General features: G+C 39.3%; 1 protein-coding gene across 1 annotated transcript in view; it reads right to left on the bottom strand.

Annotated features, from left to right (window-relative positions):
* The window catches only part of ugt8 (UDP glycosyltransferase 8), a 34,653-nt gene extending 23,010 nt beyond the window's left edge, over positions 1-11,643 (bottom strand). Inside the window, exons 1-2 of the mRNA XM_079668134.1 lie at positions 11,450-11,643; positions 5,605-6,437 (exon numbers count right to left, since the gene is read on the bottom strand). Coding sequence (XP_079524260.1) covers positions 5,605-6,435 — 831 coding nt within the window. The 5' untranslated portion in view covers positions 6,436-6,437; positions 11,450-11,643. The remainder of the gene's footprint in view (positions 1-5,604; positions 6,438-11,449) is intronic.
* Between the last annotated feature and the right edge of the window lie 5,084 nt (positions 11,644-16,727).

Below are 16,727 nucleotides of genomic sequence, written 5' to 3'. Positions count from 1 at the left end.
AAATTATTTAAAAATCAGACTATATGATTTTCTTTTCTCATTTTGTCTCTCATAGTTGAGGTATACCTAGGATGAAAATTACAGGCCTCTCTCATCTTTTTAAGTGGGAGAACTTGCACAACTGATGGCTGACTAAATATTTTTTTGCCCCATTGTATACTGTATAGGCATTTATTGTTTTCCTGTCCTAACTTTTATTAAATTTTTTCTCCTGTTTTCTTTATACTCCTTAATCTCTAAACGTTTTTGACGCAAGAATGCCGATGTTGTATTAGGATGATGCACAGGAGGGCTACTTTCCATAAGCTATGCTTCAGCCCTCCCACTTCTACACATTTTTTTCATATTTGTGTGTATGAATTATACCTTTTTTTTTTTTTTGGATGAAAAAAATCTTTACTTTCAACTTGGTGGCCCCCAAGTGGCCGCGGGGGCCTTATGCATCTGCATAGTCCGCCTATAGGAAGAAATGTCCCCGTTACCCTCAAATAAGGGGGTTCATCTGTGAATGAAGAAGACTGGTGTCTAGAATGGATCCAAGAGATTAAATGTATTACATTAAACTATAGGAAGCTTCATTATCACATTAGGGAATTAACATAGGTAATTTAACTTTTTATTCCACAATTAAAACCTTTTTTGTGCAAATAGCAGCAAAGTAGTGGACATCTTTTAAACAACATTATAAAAATAAAATGTAGAACAGCTATACACCAGCTCTCTGAGTGGTTTACAAAAGTACAACTTAAAATAAATATAATTTGTCATAAAACAAATGACTTGTAATAAAAATTGAACTACTACATAACAATATCAACTTGTGAACCATTTCGTTTCACAAACCTTTTTTTAAATCAAAATGTCTTAGCAACAGTCAGTGCAAAGTAAAACAAAGTGTTCTTGGTCATCATAGCTAGCCTAAACAAATAAAGATCTGCTTTCTTTCTGAACAGAGCACCTAGCAGTTAAATCAATCTGAACATTTCTTTTTCACAATTTCAACTGTTGCATAATGTAGTCAAATATAATAATTTGACTTTTTAAGCATCTGTATGCATTGCTCAATCAGGCTTAGAGGTTTTTGGCCAAGAATACTAGTCTATCCACTAATGCAGGCTTGAGACAAGAACGTTGGCAAGTGACGATGTTGCCTCTTGCACTGAAAAGCCTCTCTGAGAGGGCACTTGTAGCAGGTATGCATAGGTACTTGCGGGCAAGCTTGGCGAGTTGTGGAAAGATTACTTTGTGCGTTTTCCACCATGCAAGTGGATCTTCCTCTTTGTCTATTGAAGGTGTTAGCAGGTAGCTGTTTAACTCTGCTTCCACAGCATCCTTTAGGTACTGAGACGAATCAGCCTTTTCTGCAGCTTCGCTCTGTTTAAAGAAACTTCCCAAAGACCTCTTGCCTTTCTTTGCCTGGGACATGCCAGCCACTTCACCCTCCACTTCAGTGCTGCAGCTTGCAGCTGCAGTCTCCTGGCATGTCATGATTGTCGTCATCATCTCCGTTGTCACTCTGGCCTTGACTTGGGGCTTGCTGTCTGCAGTGATGAAGTCCATCTTGAACCGGGGGTCCAAACAAGATGCCATATCTAACAGCTTCTGAGTATCTTCATATTTCTCGTTCAGGTAGTCCCTCATCTTTTTCTTCAACTTCTTGCTCAGGTCTGTGTCTTCTTCTCGCATTAGCAGCATTGACAAGTTGAAGAGGTGAAGACCTGACTTAAAGCTTTCTGCTGCTCCAGTATCCTGCTGATCATCATCTGCCTGGAACCCCATCTTGTTTGGCATTCTGATATGAGGGAATGTGGTGGCAGATTGAGTTCCTTCTGGGCTTTTTTAAGAGCACTTCTGGCCTTCCAGCTGTGAGAGAAGTGACCCACCAGTTTCTTGCACACATCCGCAGTACGGTTGATGCGGCCAGCCTTTTGCGCTGCATTTTCTAAGGGGGAATAAATAAATAAAAAGTAAAGATTAAATATTATATACAATTATATTAACTGTGTGTGTGTGTGTGTGTGTGTGTGTGTGTGTGTGTGTGTGTGTGTGTGTGTGTGTGTGTGTGTGTGTGTGTGTGTGTGTGTGTGTGTGTGTGTGTGTGTGTGTGTGTGTGTGTGTGTGTGTGTGTGTCATTTCTATAGGTTGACAAAAATGCCATTAGAATAGTATTATAGTGTGTGTCCTCCAGTTTGAAATTAGCTGCCTTCAACAATGAATTGCTTATAAAACGTAACATTTATGAAACTGATTAAAATTAAGAAAACTGTTGCATTTCAGGACAGGATGTTAAGCACTCCTGGAAAATATAGCATTACTCTGTTACACTTCCCTGAATAAAGGTTATTAAAAAAAAACACACACTCGACACAGACACAGCTTAGTAAATAAAGCGTGGACAGGGTAACTTACCAACTGCAAGATGGAGTCTGTGGCCAAAGCACTGCAGCCTGGTCCACTCATTCAGGGAGGCAGCCTTCACAATATTTGCAGCATTGTCTGTTGTTATACAGACTTGACGTGTCTCATCCAGGCCCCAAGCAGCCACCGCTTCTTTCAGCCCCACTGCGATGTTCTCACTTGTGTGATATTCTGGGAAAAATGCCGTTTGCAAACAGCGACTTTTCAGTTCGAAGTCCTCATCAATAAAGTGCACCGTCAGGCTTATGTACGGCTCCGTTGTCCGGCTGGACCACAAGTCCGTTGTAACAGCATAGTATTCCATTTTAGACAGCTCTGTTTCAACTTTTGCCCTGGATTTCTCATACAGGTCAGGGATGGCGGCTTGAGAAAAATAGGTGCGTGACGGTATTACGTACCGCTTATCAAGTGACCGGATCATTTTCTTAAAACCCTCTTTGGTAACGGTGTAAATTGGTCCCATGTATTTTGCCAGGTGAAATGTTATGGCATCTGTGATGTCTTTATGCCGTTTTGAACCTTTCTCATATGGTGTAACACCGGCAAAAGCATCTGAAATAGTTTTTTGCTTTGGCTGTGGATGGCAATCAGATCTGACTCTGCACTCGTCATACAGAGATTTGTGGTGTCTATTCAAATGGGCGAGTAAATTTGACGTGTTGCCTCGGGTTGCCGAAACAATTGCATGGCACTGTCTACAAATTACCTTTGTTTGGTCAACATCAACCTTTTTGTATCCAAAATAGTTCCAGCTGGCAGATGTTGCTCTTCTTTTTCGAAGTAAATCTTCATTCTCTCCGGTATTGTCCTCCTGTGCCTCGCTCCTTTTTTACCGGTGTTTTGATGGTCTGCAAACTAGTGGGGCGGGGCCTGCTGTGATCTGATCAAGAATGATTGTGATTGGTGGTTTGCTGTGCATGCAGACTCAGAGCCTGCATGTCACTCACTCATGTACCCCTGACATGAGAGCCGTGCAAGTTTTCCTTTTGTAGCAAGCAGCAAAAGGAAAACTTGCACGGCCCACATATCGCAAGAGTAAAATCTACAGTGTGCTTTCTTTTGCGCAAACATTATTCTTCAGTAAATTTGACATGAATTTAGATCTCTTCTGAATTGCTGCCTGTTGCACTTTGCTTCAAAAATAAACCTATAAATGAATCTGAGATTAGCATATTTGCCATGATATCATCCTCAAAGCACTCATTTGTACCCATTAAAATTATATTTCTGATAAATTCATATAAAATTAGAAACCAAACAAATGCTGGTTTCTTATGGGGATGTCAATAAAAGAAAATGCTATAAGCAAACCTGTCTTCAACTATCAGCAGTGCTGTTAAACATAATGTATATCCCGATTTAAAGTCCATTCGAAAACATTCATACATTCACAATGCACTTAACTTCCTTAAAGGGTCAGATCAAATAAGTCCAAATTCATCAATACAATGGAGGTCAAATTAATTCATTCTTCATTCTTCTTCAAATGAAACAGCAGTATTTCTCTCCTGAAACCACATACTAGGTACTTTGGGTAATCCAAAACTATTTCCTGAAGAAGAAAATAGCCCCAAATCGTGCAGTTGATGGGCTGAAGAGGAGCTATAAACTCATGACCTTTCACCAAGTTAGCATTAAATTAGGGAATATCCATGGAAGTTATGTGACCAGGTTTGTTTGTTTTTAGACACTTCTTAAATCCAGAATGATTAATGTCTGATATATCAGAGCTCCAAGTCATGATTACAACTTGGACGTTGAGGTCAACATCTCTTTGCGGTAAACACCATTATCTCATTACTTTTGAGATGAATTCCCTGAAGGAAGTTGACTGACTCATTAGAAAACAAAGACCCCATTGACCTAGTTACATGATCAAATGAATTCCATATTTAAGAAATTGCATCTGACATCCATCCTACAGGGCACTGTAACTTTGGTCTATCAGTTAAAAGTTTCCGGAACATTTTAAATGTCAGCACAGTAGTTATATCAAATGAAAAAGGAATAAGTCCTGCAGCACTAATCTGTTTCTACCAACTGACAAGACTTCATGAGGAAGTGAAAACGATATTCTTGACACGCCTTTGTAAAATGAGGCCAACAATATCCTCTTTCTCCGTTTTTCCTGATCCTGGTTTCATCCAAAGGTGTAACCCACATTACTCCGAAACTAGGTCTGGTGCGTGAAGATGTATGGTCTGACAGTGGGGGATCAGGGAGCCGCCATGTTGGGAGTAATAGAAGTGAAGGACATGCAGATGGAGGGAGGCCTATGGTGCAGCTGCGACAGTTAAGGCAGGCACTGGCACGGAGCAACATCAGGGGCACACTGGACTCTGTGTCCCAGCAGTGCAGCCCTACTGTCCCTACAACGCAGCCTCAGCGACCCCATAAAAGATTCTCAGTGTCCCCAAAGCTCTGCCCAGAACAATGGCCTCGTTCTCTCTCCACTTCCATTATAACTCCCTCTTCACAAAACGGCACAATGCTCCCCATTGGCTGGAGCGGCATTCCAACACCACCCACAGTAGATACCGACAGCCTGCGCTCTCGGCATCCGAACGCTGGACTAACCCCCACCCCCATCACCACTCGCCTCTGCTCCCCATGACTCCCCTCGCTCTCTGCTCAAAATCAATCCTCAACCCAACATTGTCTATAAAGGATCGCATTGTAGCAGGATTGATAATACAAGTTACCAATACAAGGGAAGACACATGGAACAAGCAAAGGATATATACAAAAGAATACTAAAACTCAAACTGACAAAGAACAAAATACAAAGAGAATCGTCTGTGTATTTTGTGTTTGGGTTTTTTGTAAGTGAACTTCATCATATACATTTGTAAACATCACATTTTTTTGCCCTATGGTTAATCATGCAGTAACATTAGTTTACCTTATTAGAGTGATGTGGGACATGTTTCATATCAATGATAATATATGAGAACATTGTATTTGATATGGTGTTTGAGTCCATAGCTTAATGTATTGGGTATGTTTGCTGGATTAGCGAAAAAACTACATTGTTTTCCAGTTATTTTATCCTAATAGTTTCTCACTTGATTTGATATTCATAATGTGATCCAAAAGTACTCTCAGAGTGAAACACTGCATAAACCGTGAACATTTTTCATTCTCTGAATGTGCGTTTTACCTGCCTGTGTGTCTCTCTGTACTGACCTGTGGCAGTGGGTTGGGGGGCTTGGTGAGGATGCCTCCTATGTACACCACGTGAGGCAGGGTGGGCCTGGGGAACTCCAGAGCCATGTCGGTGCACAGCATCCACAGCCGGCTGCCCTGCACCAGGTCAGACATGGCCACTTGAGGCGTCACTCCATGTTTCTTCATAATCCGGTCATACTTGGGTAATGCAATATAACGGACTCCAAAGCGCTGCACCAGGTAAACAGCTGTGTTGGCGATCCTCTGGGGCAGAGACATGCGGTCTGTCAACAATGAGTTGAATTCGGGAACATATGAAAGGGGGGCTGGGGCACCTGCCTCCGCGGGGTACCACAGGCCTGTGCTGAACACCGCATATTTCACACCCAGGATATGAGCAATCACAAAACCACACATCTCATTAGGATCCACCAGTAGCAGGTCAAACTTGGCCTCCTTGAGGCGGGTCATTACCTCAACACTGCCAACCACAGCATCACAGTTCTGGGAGTAGTGGTCAAGGATGTCAAAAAGTTCAAGAAATGTTAGTCTGCCTGAGAAAATGTTGCTGACTTTGGACTGAAGGAAATTGTCAGCTGTGGTGCTGTTAAAGATCCCTGGGTAGCGCTGTAAGTGGAAGTTAGGGGAAGGGGGTACACCACGACCCTCTGAAATTAAAAAATGGGTCTCATGGCCCTCCTGGTGTAGAGCCTCAGCCAGCGTCTTGAAGATATACAAGTGTGATTCAAACATGATGGGTGGAACCACGATCACTTTAGCAGCCCATGATGCACTGGGACTCCAAGGGAGGAGGCCAAGGACGAGTAGTAGTGACGAGGGAAGTAGCATGGCTGAAACAATAAAAACAAATAGCAATTGTTACACAGAGACATTCATAAGAACAAATGTCTTAATAATCAATGATGTCCAGCAGGTCTAGACACATAAATACATTGTATGTTTAATATTAATAATAGGTTTGGCAAATGGGCCAAAAACTGTTTGTATTTCATCTTCAATGAGAAGCCTGACATGAAATGACAAGTCTCAGAGAAGGTAAAGAAAGAAGGGGAAGACTTATGTAATTAGTTTGTCATCTTAACTTTGTATCTACAAATGTTTTACATCTTACATTGTTTGCATCAAACTTCATGCAATCTGGTCTTTACTATTGTTTTTTCTATTTAAGTTCTGTCATAAAAACGAGTATTTAAAGAATACAACCTGGGATGAAATTCTTGGAGCAAAGAACAGGAAAACAAAGAGTACACCAGAGAGCTTTAAATTTATCTCGGATTTATTGGAAGTTACGGCCAGAGCATTGAAATAGACATTTCTGAGACACAGTAGTGACACAGCCTCTGCCTTAACCAACTCTGAAGTTCTCTCCCCTGTCACTGATACTTCACCAATTCTTAGATCATAATCACCATTATACTACAAGATGTTGGAAATCCTGTCCCCGGCAGGGTCAAACATTTTCCTGTCATTTTCTAAAAAAGAGATTGTTCTAGATCTTAGAGACAGCTATTGTTGAATCCCAAGCGTAGAGAAAGGGCCAGCTATTTGATACCGGTAGAAATCCAGAGGCTGTTATGGAGGGCCCTATGAGTAATTCCCTATTACAACGTCTCAGTATATGTTTGGTTGCATTGGTTTCTTATCCTCAAGTGTACCTTTGCTAATTATCCTTTGCCTTTCTTTATCTGCATTTCCATTCCACCCTTTCATCCCTCCTCTCTGAGCACAGCCATCACTGACTTGGTGTGGGCAGTACCAACGTCATTCTAAACCTTCGGCCTCTCTATTCACAAACACAAACACAAAGAACTATTATCAAGCCACACTGTCAGAGCATCCGCCCTTTATGCCTACACTCCCCTCTCACTTGGATTAATCATTAATAATGGAAACCTCTTTTGATTAATTATTTCTTGACCCATTTACATATTTGTAGCCCACCATGTCCTTTCAAAGCTTACCTTTTGGCGCACTGGAGATAAGAAAATATCTATTTGAATATGCTGTTCCAAATATTCAATTAGAGGCCAAAAGAAAATAATGAATAACGCCTTGTGAACAATTGTTACACATGTGTTGAGTATTAAATCAGCATTAAAATGTGCGACACCTAGTTAAGTAAATATACACAATTGAAGAGGTCCTTTGTTAACCTGCGTGTTATCTGTGTGGAGTGTGATTCCACAGTTCAAAGACAGAAGATTAGGGGAATAGGAGCTTGTAAAGTGCCTGTAGGTGTGGATTTCATTCTGCGTCTGTATGTTTCAGACTGGCAACCTGACAAGTAATATCTCCTGATGTCATTACGTTACACCTCAATCTATATCAAATGGCACAGCCCATATTGTTTCTGGGGACCACCAGATAGCATCCTAAGTGGATTATATAGTGTATCTGCCACCTGTCTGTCACTAATGTGAAGTTTATGTCCGGAAACAGCTGTGGCCTGGTAGGAAAAGCATTTAAGGTGGCCACCATTTTGTTTAGCATTGTCCTGAAGATAACGTTACAAACACTTCTCAGCCCAGACTGTTGATGGTAACTATAGAAACCAGCCACTGTCTACGGAGGACTGCGATGCGTCATGACTTAAATTACTAACAATGGAGTCTGGTTACCCTGCGCACAGGGAGGGCCGAGGAAATTATCTGATTAAGAGATTTAAAGAATAGAAAATGACACCGACGAGATGAATAAGGCACAAAAGTTCAAAAGGAAGGAAACGCATTCAACATTTTGTAAAGAATGCTTTTTATGAAGGCATAATATTTTATAGTAAACAGATAAGAGCTGGAGCTACGTAGCCTACAGTATAGTGAAATAAGAATTATTTTCTACAGCTACATTAATGTTATGTTACAATACTGTCATATTGTGATGATTTGATCACAATTACCCATTTAGACTTGATTATTATTACCAGTAAACAATAAATGTGGACCATATAACAATGTTACACAAGACATTGCCTTGAACATCAAATACATTATTTTATATGATTATGCAAACAGGTACTATACAGATAAACTGAATCTGTTAAAACGACATCACACAGAAGAGTTTATTGTGCAAAACAAACTACAGTTAAGGCCTCAACAAACATTTGATGGCATAAATAATTTGAAAATCCCACCATATTTCTGCTATCATCTCAAATGAAGTGCTTTGTATTGCAGCTTTCAATTATGTGATGTTAAAAAAAAACAATTGTTTAACAGAAAGCTATTTTCCTCTATTGAGAGTGAGACAAGAAAGTAATTTTACAGAGATTATCATTCTCCAATACCATAATCTGGACTAACATTTTTTAGATTTAGCTCAGCGGGAGGAACACCCTTGCTGTTTCCACAGTGGGGGTCCATTAGCTCAAAGCACCCCGTTGAGAGGGGAGATGTGACTTCCAAGAACTGATATTAAGTCAAACACAAGGCAGTCATGCAAATGATGATGCCTCATATATATAATTGAGTATGTTACACTGATCTTGGGTTTGTTTGCTGCAATGTTATCCAAATGTGGGCCCTGAGGCCAACTGGCAAGACTAGAATAGTAAGGCTTTTTGTTTTGGAAACAAATTAGAGAAAAAAACAGTAGACTAAACATGGTAAAGCAGCATTTAGTTATTATGCTCCAAATATCTGGAACAAACTCCCAGAAACCTGCAGGTCCGCTGCAACTCTGACTACTTTTAAATCCAGGCTGAAGACTTATCTTTTTGTCGCTGCTTTTAATTTAAACTGAGCCGTTCTGTTCATCAGTAAAGTAGAACTTCTGTGTGAACTATTCATATCTTAAACTGCACTGTCACTTTTTATTCATGTACATTTTTATTCATGTACTTTTTATTCATGTATTTTTTCCATTAATGTTTATTTTATGATCTTTTACTGTTTTTAAATGCCTTTGTCTGAATGTCTTTCATTTTTGTAAAGCACCTTGAATTGCCTTGTGTTGAAAGGTGCTATATAAATCAACTTGCCTTGCCTTGCCTAGACAGACAAAATGAGATTAGACACAGGGTGTACTTCAAGATTCAGGTCAAATTTGAGATGCCAAAAACGTCAACGTCTAATTTAATAATTGCATGCAATGTTTATCATACCACAAAACAGATTATGATAATCTAATCTAAAATGCCAACATAAATTGTCTGGTCTACAGAAGGTCAATAAAACTGCCATGTCTGGAAGATAACATTATCGCTTTTTAATATAAGATTAAATATGCAGCCTACTGCTCTTTGTCGATAAATTAAGCTAAGGTCCAGAGCCTTTAGATCTTAAATTTGTGAAAACAAAATTAAGGTGGGACGATAACACTTGTTTTTCCCATGCCAGGGAACACGAGGAGATGTTTATAATAGTAACAAGATCTCTCCGCTTGCCCTTATACATGTATGCTTCATCAGCATCTGACAAAATATATACATGGATATAAACAAGCCTGAATGTAATATCCTCTGTAAAGTGTACTCCTTATTCATACAAGCTACGTAATTATCCCAGCCTAGTAGGCATTCAGCATAAGAAACCCAACTGCCCATATTACCTCAGTCCAAGGCTGTTTTCAATGTAACTTTGAAGATCAGACAGACATGTAATGTCATATTAAACGTCATTCCTTCCAACAGTGTCCTTCCTCATGTCTGTAATGTTTCTTTACATGCCACTGCTGATTGTTAGTTTAACATTTTTATTCTACCTCCACCAAACCCCAACCATTGGCACACAAGAACAGGTCTGACAGGCCAAGATTGAAAGCAGAGGGTTTCCAGTAACCATCAGCAGTATCTCATTAACATAATGTACTTCAAATAAAGAAGCACTGATGAATGTGAAATATGGTTGCAAACAAGGATGCACAGTTAAAAGGTAGTCAAACAACATATATATTTAACCAATGGTAATTCCTTGGATAACTTTAAGCCTATTATGACATTACAATTATTAAAACCGTAATATTATTAATACTTTATCTAACAATTTCTAAAGTAGCCTGTCTTGCTCTTGATATATTTATAATGTTTCACTTATTACCAGGCTCTGGGTAAAGGCATACCTCCAGACAGTGTCCAAGCAATACCACAATGTATTCATGGAGGATGTCAACTTATTCAACATTGTTCAATCATGAGGTGATAGTTTGGCATAGTTATGGAAGGAAATATCCACTGCATTCAGGCCAAATAAGCTTTTAATGTTTTCAGGCCATACAGTAAAGAGGTTTCAGATCGAGCTCTTACTTTCTAAGAACAGTAACTGCACCATAAAGGGACGTATGCTATTTGTATATCTCAAATAAAACTGATAATAGCTCGTAAAATCCGGCTGACCGTGTTTTATGACAGTGTTTGCTTTTCTGGAGTTAAACAGGGTCCAACATAAAATCCTGATGTCTGATGACCTGATTACCTAAAGCAAGCAAAAAAAAATGCTTTTAAGGTAAAACTGGAATAGCTAAATAAAAGTACATATTTCATTGTGATGCTACTGAAAAAAAGAATAACAGGATCAATCTACTGGTGAGTTTACAAATACTTCATGACAATTCAGTAATCGCCTACGGCGGCATTATTGTAAGGGAGAATTTGCAAAGCACTTGAACGCAACACAGCAACCTGGCTGCACCTGCTTCTCAGGCTGCTTTCACCGTCGCACCTGATCTTCCAGTAAAAGCAGTCAAACAATACGGTGCATTCACAACTGTCAACTTAAGCAATATCAGATCACTTGTTTTAACTATAAGCGTGGAAAAAAATAAAGACAAAAGTGGAGTTTTGTCGAATAAAACTCGGAATTTACGATACACCTGTTTTGTAATTGCTCGCCTGTGTCGGCCTTACCTTGTGGTTTGAAAGTTGCCCAGTAGATGTGGAGGAGTGAAACTGTGGAAGATGTTATATAAATTTAAAGTTTCAGAGAGGTCAAATGTGAGGGAAAATGGCAGTTAAGTAAAATGGGTCCCCGGGTATCGAAGACGGGCAGAGGGAACATTTGACTCCCAGTCCCTCTCTCAGGGGCGGGGCTAGCGCGGTTTCAAGATGGAGAGTGAACCTGTGGTTGGTGGAGTGAGGCACAAAGAGGGTGGAGTGGGGAGTATCGGCCCACACAGGTGACTGAGAAACAGGTGACTGTATCTGTGTTGATACTCTCAACACTTTGGATGATGTAGTTCATGGGCCGTAGGTTAGTGAGTTTTGATAAAGGAGACCATCAGGGCCAGCTTTCTTTCCTCTGGCTGACATCATTTTTGTTAGATTAAATATATTATTGATCAGTTGTGATTCGATTACAGAAAGATATTGCCTTTGAAGGCGAGATAAAACTTGAACTGTTATGTGAAATGTTGATTTATTAGTGAGCTGTGCTGTAGTTGTATTAGGCAGGCTAGGTATTATCAATGTACAATTTTTCTAATAAGGTATTTTTAAATGGTTTGTAAATTGTAGTATGTATTGTATTTTGCATTCATTGATTGTTAAATTGCTTCATTGGTCCAAGGAACACAATCCAAAGATATCATTTTTTCCTAAAGCAGCATAGAGATATTTAGATTTATGTAAAACCGGAGAAAAAAAAACGCAGTATGAAGACAATCCGTTAACAATAATATACAATTGAGAAAACAACATATCTAAAAATATAGGAGACAGGAACCAGAGAATATATGCAATATTTGTTTGATAAATGACTTAAAAAATGTATCAAAAAATAAACTAACTTTTAGTTTGAATACTTGTTTCAGCTCTAATCATTTAAAAGTTATTGTTATTTGGTTAATAAACCATAAACCATTATTTTTATATCAGATAGTAGATAATGACTTCCCCAGTTGTACATGGTGTCAATAAATAGATTTATGTTCAAGTAAATGGTAAACGCCCTAACCACTCCACCCACACAGGGAATTTTCACAACCTAGCTAAAGAAAAGTGATTGCATTTTAATGCAATGTAAACTATCTATATAGTCAAGCATAAGTATATATTATTTTATAGACAAATAGATCTATCTCACTGTATACACAGATCTGTGTGTGTGTGTGTGTGTGTGTGTGTGTGTGTGTGTGTGTGTGTGTGTGTGTGTGTGTGTGTGTGTGTGTGTGTGTGTGTGTGTGTGTGTACAACAGAGGTGAGGGATCACACTATATGATCACGTTCACCTTCAACATCATGAACCAACCCCCCCCCTCTGCATTGTATGTGCGACAGGGCATGATCCTATTGTGTCATTTATATAGGTTGACAAAAATGCCATTAGTATAGTATTAAATAGGGTACCAGCTTATGATTTTGAAGATTGTGTTTTAGATAGCTTAGTCTTGATTGATCCACCAACTCATTCATTTTCATTCGATACAGCACATTACGCATGATACGCCCTCCTGAACTGTAGAAGTGGAGGAAAGCTGTTGTGTCACAGTTTACCTGGAGGGAAAGTTTTCTCCATGCAGCCAATAAGTCAGGAGAGGACAGATGCTTATCAGGCAGAAAAGAGGCAGAGATAAAGGATTTAGGTATTGAGGTCTTTGTAATAATGCTGACAAATGGACTTCACACTGTCACACTTCACTGACTGTCACACAAGCAGGTAGGTCTGTTTACATGTTAAACACACACAAAACAAATGGAGGGAATGTACATCATTTTGGAGGGTGAGGGTTAGAAAGCATAGCCATGGTGTGTGTACTTAGAGACAAGTGGATGTTTCTTCTCCAACAGTGATCCATTTGTTTTGCATCAGCTCTCCAAAAACACACACACACACACACACACACACACACACACACACACACACACACACACACACACACACACACACACACACACACACACACACACACACACACACACACACACACACACACACACACACACACACACACACACACACACACACACACACACACACACATTGATGCTGTTAATCTCTTGCGATACATGCACTGCCCTCGGCATCTCATTTCCTCAGCTATGCCCTGACTCATCACAATATGCCACTCTGCTGTTGGCTATTGCCCACTTCGCCCTCCCCTCCAAAAGGGTCTGTATGTAGGATTGCAGTTTATTCAACAGTTAACTCGTGTTTTGTCTGTTCACTTTTTTGTATCTCTCTCACCATGTGTCCCTTTCCCACTTTGCCAACATACCACATTTCTCTCTGTTTCACTCTCTCTTTTCTACCGCATCATTCTCATCCTCTTTCTCACCTCCCCCTCCCCCTCTGTACTGCCCCCTTCCCTTTCTCCCCCTCCCTCCCTTTCTCCCTGTACCCAGATATCAGGTGCGTTACCTGAGCTCCATATCAATAGTTAATCACCCTGGGACACCCAATCTACAGAGCATGACAGAACTCTCCCGTGGAGAGTTGCGGTGGTCATGGTGTGTGTCATTGTGTTACTGTGTGTGTGACAAGACAGCGGAGAAAGTGGGGGTGCTAAGACTTGCATATTTCGACAGTATGGACAAAGAGAGATAGAGGAAAGAAAAATGGGCAAAGATGAGGCAGCACAGGGACTATACATTGTGCAGGACTCTGCAATAAAATTGACACACAATGCAAATGTTCTGATGTATGCCTTAGTTCCGGGGAAACTGCTAATTCATCATGAACTTACTAATTAAATAAATAGTCTCTGCCATTATAAAGTTGCTGATTAAAAAACTGAATTAGACTGGGAATGTGAAGCATTGGAATAAACACAAAAATAAAATATATACATACAAAATACATAAAAACAATATAACAAAATAGAATATTGGAGAATACAGTGTCAATACATTTAAATGATTTTGTATTGTGTGCACTCAATTTGTGAGGGCTCTGGTCCAGACATGTTCTGTTATGCTCCCTAGTGTACAAACTATGGTATTACATGTGAAGTAACACAAAGTCAGCTCCTAACCATCAACTTGTATACATTTCATAGATGTCATTTTTAGCATTTAAAAAAAGCCTTTATTTTTCTCTTATTTGCAGCACTGCTGATGAAATGTGATCAGCGTATGCAGTTTTCTGAGAAGAGATTCCAAGGTTATTGGATATTGGGCTGAATACATATATTACTTACTAACCCTCTACCAGATAATTAATTTATAAGATAGCTCCAACAGCAGTTATAAAAAATGCATATGTTCTGTTTACATGGAATGGTAAAGTCAAAATATACATCAAACACTAGAATACCTAAAATCAAAATGTTGTTCAAGGGGCTTGAAATATATATATAGCATATGACTCCCACCATCCTCAAACCATCTGGTAAAGAAAAACTCCCTGGAAGAACACTTATACAGAAAAACAGCAACCTTGGAAAGATTTTTTGCTTAAACAAATAAATGACGAATATATAAATAAATATATAAATAAAAAAATAAAAATTGAAGCCACTAATATAAGGTGAGCTGTGTGAAATACATACCTAAGTAAAGGAACTGTACAAAACTTGCAGTTGCCAGTTTATTAGATACAGCGAGGTCACACTAATGCAGTCCAACCGTCCTGCCTTAAGGTTTTAATGTGCAGTCTTTATTCCACTGTTTAGTTAGCCGTTCATTAAACTGTATGAACATTTTGGAGGCTGCAGTTGGCTGAATTGTTTTGCGTCATAATCAGATTTGATTGTATCCTTGGTGATATAACTTGGTTGGGAATAATATTTGCCCGTTGTATTAGAGTGAATTTAACAAACCACTAAATGTAACGTTTACAAACCGAGTGAGTGCCAGGAAAAACACTTTTTTATTAGAGAGTTAGTCATAGTAAAGAAGGAAAATACATTCTGTCAGAAGGCGTACTTGTGATAAGATATAGAACTATTCGTTTTCTCTCACTGAAGGCAAGGAATGAATGATCTGTTCTGCATGGAATTGTTTCTCAGTAAAGTTGCCAGAAGTCTGCAGTAGTCAGATCTGTCTGAAGTGATGACCTGGTCAGCGCAGGGAAAGAACAGCCAAGCGTTTGGTGGCAGCAGAATATTAATAAACTGGTTTATGTGTAGATGCTTGAAAACAGTCTGGAGTTCTGTCTGGCCAGACAACATTTTACAAGTGCTCTGACATGCACAGCTGACCACTCTTGGAGTAGAAGAGGTTGACATATGGGAGAAACTGGGAGCAGAATTGGCATTTGAAGGAGTAGCTGGTTGACATGTTTGAGGATAAGGGAAGGTGGTAGAGTTATGCAGAGAGAGAGAACGACTTCCTTTTTCTATTTGAAAGGTTCAAGTTGATTCTTAATAAAGGTGTTTCTGATCCATTGGATGTGAGGTGTAAACATGAAGGGAGGCGTGTGGCACAGTGGATAGAGCCTTGGTGTTGGGATCAGGGGAGCACAGGTTCAAACCGCACTGCAGTCAGCATGTCGTTGTGTCCCTGGGCAAGACACTTCACCCCAAATTGCTCCTGTGGGGATTGCCCACAGTATTGAGTATGTAAGTCATTTTGGATAAAAGCGTCTAACAAGTTACACGATGCAGGATCAGGTTTGAGTTGCAGAGATGCTTCTGTGAGAGTTAATTTAGTATATAAGGAAGAAGGATTTTCTCATCTTACCTCACATTATTCACTTCATTAAAAGGAACTCTCAAAAGAGTCTCACATGTGTCCCGTAGTCCAGCATTTTCATGGGGAATAAAATGTATTATTCACAAAAACACAATGAATCCTGGAATTGGAACATATCATTCCTAGGATGTAAAACTATTTCTGAAACTGAATACACAGCATGTTTTGTAAAATTGTTCACACATGAATTTCTCCAATTAAAGTCCTCAACACTATCTGAGACGACAAACATTGCTTCCTTTGAATAAATCAGCAGCCTCGATAAACTCATTTTTCACGAGACCTGACATCTGTAAGAAAACAGTTCTGGAAGTGAGATAATAGAGATAATGGTACATGCTTCACAGTTAAAATCGAGTCTAAGACTTGGTGGATAATACCATTCTTACATGGCTAAGAATGCATTCTGCTAACCTTCTTTGGGTTTTAAAGTTATTTTGTTTTATAGATGTAAAAAGGAAATAGTTGTTGCTGTCTTGTACAGATTATTCTTGCAAGTATATGCAAAGAGATTTGATGAATTATTGAAGGGGGAGCTGTAATGCAAATATTTTAA

Source organism: Notothenia rossii, assembly GCF_949606895.1.
Source record: "Notothenia rossii genome assembly, chromosome: 1".
NCBI classification, from domain to species: domain Eukaryota; kingdom Metazoa; phylum Chordata; class Actinopteri; order Perciformes; family Nototheniidae; genus Notothenia; species Notothenia rossii.
The sequence above is the reverse complement of the archived record's forward strand: the minus strand, read 5'-3'. Positions and strand labels throughout refer to the sequence as shown.